The sequence below is a fragment of the Montipora foliosa genome, chromosome 7 (assembly GCF_036669935.1).
Source record: "Montipora foliosa isolate CH-2021 chromosome 7, ASM3666993v2, whole genome shotgun sequence".
Lineage (NCBI taxonomy): Eukaryota > Metazoa > Cnidaria > Anthozoa > Scleractinia > Acroporidae > Montipora > Montipora foliosa.
Window position 1 is genome coordinate 23938028 of NC_090875.1, and position 8418 is coordinate 23946445.

At 38.7% G+C, this 8418-nt stretch overlaps 2 protein-coding genes across 3 annotated transcripts in view; one reads left to right on the forward strand and one right to left on the reverse strand.

Annotated features, from left to right (window-relative positions):
• Positions 1-18: 18 nt before the first annotated feature.
• Positions 19-5603, reverse strand: LOC138011462 (proton-coupled zinc antiporter SLC30A1-like). 2 transcript variants are annotated; one of them, XM_068858468.1, is made up of 4 exons: positions 5512-5603; positions 4586-5212; positions 3433-3837; positions 19-2107 (listed from the first exon to the last, which is right to left on the reverse strand). In XM_068858468.1, exons 2-4 carry the CDS (start codon positions 5202-5204, stop codon positions 1827-1829), a joined length of 1305 nt encoding a protein of 434 aa, XP_068714569.1. In that variant the 5' UTR covers positions 5205-5212; positions 5512-5603; the 3' UTR covers positions 19-1826. The 2 variants fall into 2 exon arrangements, with proteins under 2 accessions (XP_068714569.1, XP_068714570.1); XM_068858469.1 differs by having other exon boundaries at positions 5508-5587.
• A 77-nt stretch (positions 5604-5680) lies between these two features.
• LOC138011463 (protein O-glucosyltransferase 1-like) overlaps positions 5681-8418 on the forward strand; it is an 11036-nt gene continuing 8298 nt past the window's right edge. Inside the window, exons 1-3 of the mRNA XM_068858470.1 lie at positions 5681-5866; positions 6247-6478; positions 8209-8296. Of these exons, the coding sequence (XP_068714571.1) occupies positions 5713-5866; positions 6247-6478; positions 8209-8296 (474 nt within the window). The 5' untranslated portion in view covers positions 5681-5712. The remainder of the gene's footprint in view (positions 5867-6246; positions 6479-8208; positions 8297-8418) is intronic.

Sequence of the window (8418 nt, forward strand, 5' to 3'; positions counted from 1 at the left end):
ATCAACATCACTAAAAGATGTAATAATTTATTTATTTATTGACAACAATGAAAAAACAGCAAAAGAATTTTAAATCATCCTCTACATCCTGAAGTTTGCACATGCAAAAAATAGAGCATTCATTCAAATTATTCATTGATTGTACTTCTAATGGCACTAAAAATTTGAATTTATCCAAGAAAATTAAAATTTTAATAACTTTCCTCAATAATTGCCCAATCAAACTTGCTTTACAAGAACATAAGTGTGATCAACAACTGTTCCAAGGTCTTTGTTTCAAAAGTGCAGAGCTGAAAGTGATCACGTCTTAACATGGGCAGGTGAAAATTAACACTTTTGAAAGCACTAACAGTGAAGCAAAGAAAACTTAAGAAAATGTGATCAGTGGTCTTCAGGGTTTTGGAACTTTCTATTGTTAAACGGTGAGAATAATCTGAAAATTTTTTCCTTATTCGACAAAATTAAATGGAGAATTTCTGAAGTGCACAAGTGCAGATGGGCCTTATACTGTTTCAAACACCCTAGCCCCCATTGGACAATTTAGATGTGTATCCCTAAAAGTAAGAGAGGCAGAGAACTGAAGGTTAGAAACTTGCAGAGAAGGGAATAAAATCAAAGCTTTCTCAAACATGTAGAAAAAACTGACTCAGTGAAAAATCATCAAAACTTTGGTGAAAAGTTGTCTTGAGAAAAACCACATGGAATTTTGCAATGTGCTTTAACATATTCTCGGTTTTCACATGACATCACAGCCGCCATGTTTGTGCCCCTAAACAAAGAAAAGGTGGCCATGTTTGTGTCCCGCCGCAATCCTCTGGGAAATGAACTATATTATTATTCAAACGTTTTCTTTTGTTTTCGTTGAAAAACATGGCCGTTGATCATGTGAGTGAAAACCAACAATAAGACAAACACAGAAATTGTTTCCTGTTTAATTTACTATGACTGCATTCTTATTAATATTTTTTTTGAGAATAAATTTATTAGCAACTTACCTTTGTTCTCTACAAAGAAGAACCTATGACCATCATCTCCAGTTTTAACGCTCTACACTAGAGCGGCACCAAACTCATGATAACTGGGCTATTACTGTAAATCTAATATTTTAAAGCCCAGTTACTGTTCTATAAACTTGGTTCAAGAGAAAATAATAATTTATTATTGCCCTTCCATACTCTACGCACTGAAAAGCCAAAAGGATTTAAAAGGTCATGGGATAAGGTAAAGGTAAAGTCTGCTACGAGCCTAGAAGACCCATCAGGCCGACACTTATCTCCAGTTTTTGTAGCATGAAGCGACCAGGAGTATTTCTATTACCCCCTGGATGGGATGCGAGTCCACCGCAGGGTTAACCCCAGCATTAGATTCGCAGGTACCCATTTATACACCTGGGTGAAGAGAGGCACCCTGAGAGTAAAGTGTCTTGTCCAAGAACGCAACACAATGTCCCTGGCCAGGGGCCCGTTTCTCGAAAGTCCCGAAACTTTACAGGCCATTTTCGGGTGTCACAATTCCTTTTGTATCTCAAGAATGGAGAGGATTTAAGTCGTCAAACTTCACAGTCATTTTTCTTTTTGTTACCTTGAAAACATGTTAAAGGACTGGCTTTCCAAAACAAGCGGTTGGCAGTTTCAAAAATGGCTTTTCGGACCTGAAAAGTTTTCGGGACTCTCAAGAAATGGGCCACAGGACCCGAACCCGGACCACTTGATCCGGAGTAGAGTGCACTAACCATGAGGCTACCATGCCCAATTTAATTGTGATTGAAAATCTCATAAGAGAGTCCCTTGGGATGATTGTTATGCAGAAAAGAAGTTATTCACTCATTAAACCACTGATACATGAGTTACCACTGAACCATCGCCATCTGTAATCGTAGAACGCTTCCGTACTCCCGTGTCATTATCAACAGAACAGCATTTTTGGGCAGAACAGTTCTCATCTGGGCCACACTCCAAAGCACATTCACTGTCTTTTCTCTCAACCCCACAAGCAAATTCTGGTTGAATAGTAGTCGAATGGATACCTTCATTGTGGAAGAATCTCTTTATTTTGTTAGCAATGCACATGTATTCATCAGGAGATCTGCACCTTATGTGGGCAGAAGCTAACAAGACAATAAATAAAAAGAGTTTGAATATATCAATCTCATACCTTTACCCTTTCCCTCCTGTGAGCAGGGCTGTCAACTCTGCTGAACAATCCAGGAAACTCCATATTTTGGACCATATCTCCCAGTCTCAAGATTACGGTCTGAAACCTCCAATCTCAACTTTCACAGCAATAAATTTCAAATACTTTGTGTTGTTTGAATTACCGGTATTTTAAGATCCATAAGAACAGAATTCAAATGTTTCATAAACTCTGGTAAACCATTCATTGCTATTCATGTATTGTAATTTAAGCAATTATGTGTTTCGTCTGAAATAAACCAATCAAACCAAATGTTGCAATGACATTGACATCTTCATACTTTCTTTGTCTTTTTGCCCAATTGTAGGTTTTGAGGTTTTGTGTACTTGTGTAACATTGCGGAGACTGAAGATGTCGATTGATTTTACTTTGCTTCGGAAGGAGTTTTTAGGACTTTTAACTTTTGGTTTCCAACATGTAAAGACAAATGTAGCTGAAAATTTTGTTAAGTTTCCTGATTTAAATATCATATGTCGAACAGAGTCAACGAGTATTTTTTTGTGGAAAAGACGTAATGTGACATCACCATAAATGATGTAACAAGCATTGTGATGTCATCTATCATCCCATCCCTATCAATTCTCAATATTTGAAGACTTTGGGGGTTGACAACCCTGTGAGAGTGAAACTTATAGACTTTAAACTGCCTAACATGACATAATTCTACAATATCTTAATTAACCTTGCTTTCATTTAGATATATTCAAAAGGGTAGGCTTCCACTGAAGCATTTTTAAAGAAACTTTCGTAAGACGAAATTATTCATGCTATAATGTAGTTAGGGTTACTATTGCAAAAAATGTAGGGGAAAATCAGAGCCCTGGATGCTAACTACATTTTATTAAAAACTGAACTACAATGTACGGATATCAGATTTCCATTTTGGTTTGCCAGACACAGGCTATCAGTTCATATACCTTCGTACCTTATATGGTCAAGGAATGCATCAGTCATAAAGCGAGCTGAAAACATTTTTGCAGCTCTCAGAAAAAAATGGCCAACAAAAGCCATTTTGGACCAGAATTGACCAAGGCAGAAATCGATGCTCTAGTCGACACGGAAGAGTTGTTGATCCTGGAGTTTTTAATAAAACATTATTATTCTACTTGGGCTTGCTGGATATAAATTGATTATAACCAACTTGGCGCATTATCTACATGTATCACTTCATATCCAGTGCACCCTCTTACAATATTATTGTTAAGTACTCCTAACAAAATTAAGTGTCATAGGACTTACCAATAATCTTATTCCCTGCCAATTGCCAGACATGAAACTCGTGCACACTCAGTACACCATCCACATGATCAAGCAAGCGATCCTGTACCTCCTTGATCTTAATGTGGGTGGGAACAGTTTGAAGCAAGATGAGTGAGGATTCTCGCATAAGTGGAATGGAAGTCTTCAAAATTAGCGAAACCATAAGTATACTCATGCCAGGGTCCACATATAAAGTCCACTTGCCAGAAGCATACTTGATTATTAAAGCACTGATGATAACAATAACTGAACCAAGCGCATCACCCAGTATGTGCAGGTAAACTCCTCTCATGTTGAGCTGAGCACTTGACTTCACTTTGAGTTGTGATTGGTTGGATTCTTGCACAACACTTTCAACTTTCCCATTTTTACCAGAAAGAAATACTACAAGTAGAATGTGAAAACATACAGAGATTTAATTCAGTTGAGAATCAGATAATGCACCTCTTATCAGTTTTTATCTTCAATGGGTGAAGTATTTCCTGGGTATATCATTATGTACAGTTTTAACCTCAATAGCAGCGCACAGAGCAAGAAACAGGAAGGAGTGAAGATATCTTTGCAATTGTCTTTTGTTATTTAGGTTTCAGCAAAAGGGCTCTTTTGTTCCAGGGGTTGGCACCATATAAGAAAACGAAAAATGTTGAAGTGACTTTTCTTCTATTTTTCTATTATGCTATCTCTAGCCTCTTGTCAACATAAAGACAAAAGAAACTTCTCTGACTATCATATATGAACAAACAGTTTTTTTTTACCAGATGGAGTAAATAGGGTTGTATGGTCTAATAAATTCCACACCATAAAGTCAACAAAAAATCCATATCAACATACAAGTACACCTTATTCCAAAATGGCTGCCATGTTTCCTTGCAAACTGGCCCTTTTGGCCTCGCTTTCAAACATAAAATTCGAAAGAAAATTTAAACTTGAACGAGGCCACATAGGCCAATTTGCAATCAAATGAAAGAATACTAAAATGGTGGCCATTTTGGAATGAGGTGTATAGCCTGAAGAAAAAACACTCAGATAAGTAGGTAGGAGAATATAAGAGTGCCTTATATTATTTTCAAAGCAATGCAAAATAATTAGTGAAAAATAAGAAAACAGGGAAAAAGGAAATTAGACATGATACCCTCTGCTACTGCAGCGTTTGGAGTGTCCTTGATTAACTCTCTATCCTCTTCAGATTCAGAATGACTTGACTTCCGACCAACTCCATTTTGCTCTTGTATTAACTCATTCTGTTTAGGCTTCCTCTTCTTTTTGTCGTGACTATGTCCGTGACCGGCTCCTCCGTGGCTATGCCCGTGTCCATGACGTTGAAATAACATCAATCCGATTATATTTACGACCAAACCAACTGCACCAACAATAAGCACCAAATTTGCATCTTTGATTTCCTCTGGATCAACAATTCGCTTCAACGATTCCACCAGAATAGAAAAACAAAGGGCAATTAGAAATACAGCGTTGACCAAAGCGCCTAACACCTCTGCTCTTTGCCAACCAAAAGTGTTCCTCTCTGTTCGCTGGCTGCGCTTGGAATACCTTAGTGCAAAATATCCTATTATCAAGGACATGACGTCGGATAACATGTGAAAGGAATCAGCAACAAGGGCCATCGAATTGGTCGCGTAACCGACGATAATTTCGACAAGGAAGAAAGATGAGGTCATCAACAGCATTGACAACACGCTTGCTGTCTTCCCACAGAAACTTCTTGTGAATCTTTTCGGTCTTGAATCCTCCATTTTGTCAGCTATCGACAGGAAGAAAATAACAAGAAAGTCGTTTGGTAGTTACTCTGCTTGTGCCGGAAAAAAAAGGTTAGAGAATTGACGTGAAAGTTTCCCCCTCCCTGAAACCATTCGTAAGTCACGCGGAAAACCACAAAAAAAAAATTCAATATAACAGTTTGAGGGGCGCACGCGCGCATCAATCAAACGGCTTTCACTTTCTTCAACACCATATTTCAAAAATATATCTGCAATATACAGAGCCATTGTTTTTTCTTTTTTTCCCTAAATAATGTGAAGTAAGCAAGAGATAAATACCTACGTGAATTCTCCAACCAATGCCCGGTGGTGTTTCAAAACATCCAACCAAGCAGAAAATCAACAATGAGACAAAATGGTTTCGGAGCTCGCATTAGATTTTGATTGGTCAACGTAAACATGAGTCTACATTTGGGACTTCTTAATCAGCGGTTACTGCAACATTTATAATAGGATTCATATAATTTTTCCTTATTTTCACAACATGAACGTAGCTTATCTCCTAGTTTTCTCTATTTTGCTATTTCTGTATTGCTTTCATTTTTCCCTTGGGTCCGAGTTACAAGGAGATTGCTTAAAAGGAGGGTCGTGTTTAGAAAATGAAGAAAGTCATGGCAAAGGAAAGTACCTCAATAAAGGTTAGTCGCAGTGAGCATTTTGCTGCCTGATGTCGTGGCCTCCTCATGGAGTACAAGGAATATTTTCATTCAATTTCTTTTATTTATTTCCTCATTCCTGATGCAGCCTGGGAGCCATCAATAAGAATTCCTCCTCCAAAGATACAAGAAAGAGTGCGGGAGTGTGGGTCCAAACACCGTCACCGACAGTATTATAATTATATTACTTTCATTTAAAGGCCTGGTAATCAGACACTACTGTAAAGTGAAGGAGTTTAAAAACCTCCTGTTGGGCATAATAAAACAGACCCTAAAAAGTAGGAGAATGTGTGGAAAGGAAAGTCCCCTTTGCAATTGAAAATACGTGTCGATTAATTTTCATGTTTGCGTTATTTTTTTAGCATCATGGAAATCGTATCTTGACAAAATGGAACAGGCAATGGCTCAATACAAAGACTGTTCAAACATAAAATGTGCATGCTACAGTGATGTCATTGATAATGATTTAAGAATTTGGAATGACAGAGGGGGTGTAAGTAAGAGAGAATTTGATGATACTGCGGGCCGTGGAGTTCATTACCAAGTTATCAATCACAAATTGTACAGAGAAAATGACTGCATGTTTCCATTTAGGTAAGTGTTCTCACCTAGAAGATCTGCTCAGTATATACACCAAATGCATAAATGGCAGCCAAAAAATATTCTGTGTTGATGCGCTAATTATGCGCTAATTATGCACCCCCTTCTGCCCCCCCCCCCCCCCCCCCAATCGGGCTTAAGCAGGGCATTCACTTTTTATGCAAGTGAAAGTGAGTGAAGTCCCCGGTTCCCATGGAAAAAAGTGAGTGGTGCATTCCCCCCCCCCTCCCTACTGTTCAACACATGGTACTCCCTTTGTAATACACACTGTTGGCAGCCTTGAAATAAACAGATTGATCTTTCAGCGGCCAGCAAATAACTTGCAAAGGCTCCTCAATGCACAATGAGTATGTCAAAAAATCTTTATTGTTGTAGTTTCATTGATACTTCTGGATTATTGACAATGAAACACAACAGACAACTATCACAGTAGTGTCAATCGCACAAATAATAGCAGGAATTGAAATTGTTTCAACTGATTCAGCTAATTCATTTTGATTATTGCATACAATGTGATCCGCCTCACTATAAAAGTTAATTGATTCGACTGATCAAAGGGTGCAGAACCCTAACACAATTCACGTTCACTAATCGTCGATCAGTCATCATAAAATCAAAGGAGAAAATGAGTCCTGTCCAGATGTACGTTCCACAATAACGAATAAAGAATATTTGCAAGGCAGTGATGCCAAATACTGACCATTATTTAGAGTAATGGCTAATACGCTTTGCAAAATGTGAAAAAATTAACCGGAATCCACGATCGAGTTTGTCAAGAAAGCGACAATAATGTACGCAAAATTACTATGAGGCGCAAAAATGAAGACAACTGACCAAGGAGTGACTGCCCCGCTTAATTCCCCCAGTAAGGGATGCGAAGACTGTGACTTTGAGCGAATTCCCCGCCTATGGGGGAACCAAAATGGAGTGTATATGAGGTGAAAGTCCCCGCAATCCCCCGCTAAGGCCCGAATGGGGGGGGGGGGGTGCGCGGGGGTTTCAAATGACTGGTGCAATTATGTGCCGATCTAATTGAAACCTCAACAACCTCTGTGCCCGGGGAGTGGGGAATTTGACCTTTGCCTGCATGGGGTGGGGAAAATTGAACCAGAAGTGTGAGGTTTCAAATAATTTTTTGGGGGGCGCCGAAGTCACTAACATCTACAAAACATGTGTTTGGATGAGATGGAAGAGTTCAAAGGAAGAGATGTAGCATTTGTGAGCAATTGGCTTACAAAAAAGGTCTTCAAAAGGTCTTTATTAAAGACGACAGGAACCGACAACGACTGTTCTTTAGTAGGGTGTGACAAACAAATCTGACGATAGGGTAGGGCATTTGAACACCATTTTGGCCCGAGTGGGCGGGAATTTGAACGATCCAATCTGCAAAAGTTCAAATGCCCAGGCTTTGCCCGGAAGGGGGGAGGGATGCTGAAGTTTAGAGTTGATCAGCGGATTAGACTCACTAGCACTGTTTGCATGAACAAAATACAAAAACATGTTGCTTGAGAGCAAGGCTAGTGAGTCTAAATAGCACATAAACAAAAGGATACATTCGTGGCTACCATTTGTGCATTCAGTGTATACCTCTTTCACCCCTGTACCCACCTATTGACAAGCAAAATCGTCTGGCATTAGTCAAAGTAAAATCTATGAAGTGTTCTCTTTATAGGAGTGGAGGGGTTAATTACGTTGGAACTCTTTAACATGATTATCTTGTACAGGTGTAAAGGAGTGGAGTATTTTATATTGAAGATGATTGACAAACTTCCAGATATGGAAATGAGGATAAATGTCAGAGACTATCCTCAGGTATTTGCTTTTCTTCTACTACTTTTCCTTCATTATTTAGTAGACTCTTGGTTTGCCTTGTCAAAACATTTGCTTCTCTCTTGTTTGATTCAAGTAGTTTCATACCTTGTTTGGTTGAATTG

Coding starts and splice junctions, on each gene's coding strand:
- LOC138011462 (XM_068858468.1), bottom strand. CDS start 5,204: ATGGAGGATTCAAGACCGAAAAGATTCACAAGAAGTTTCTGTGGGAAG. Junction 3,838..4,585: donor AAACGCTGCAGTAGCAGAGG/GTATCATGTCTA, acceptor TTCTACTTGTAG/TATTTCTTTCTGGTAAAAAT. Junction 2,108..3,432: donor GGCAGGGAATAAGATTATTG/GTAAGTCCTATG, acceptor TTGTCTTGTTAG/CTTCTGCCCACATAAGGTGC.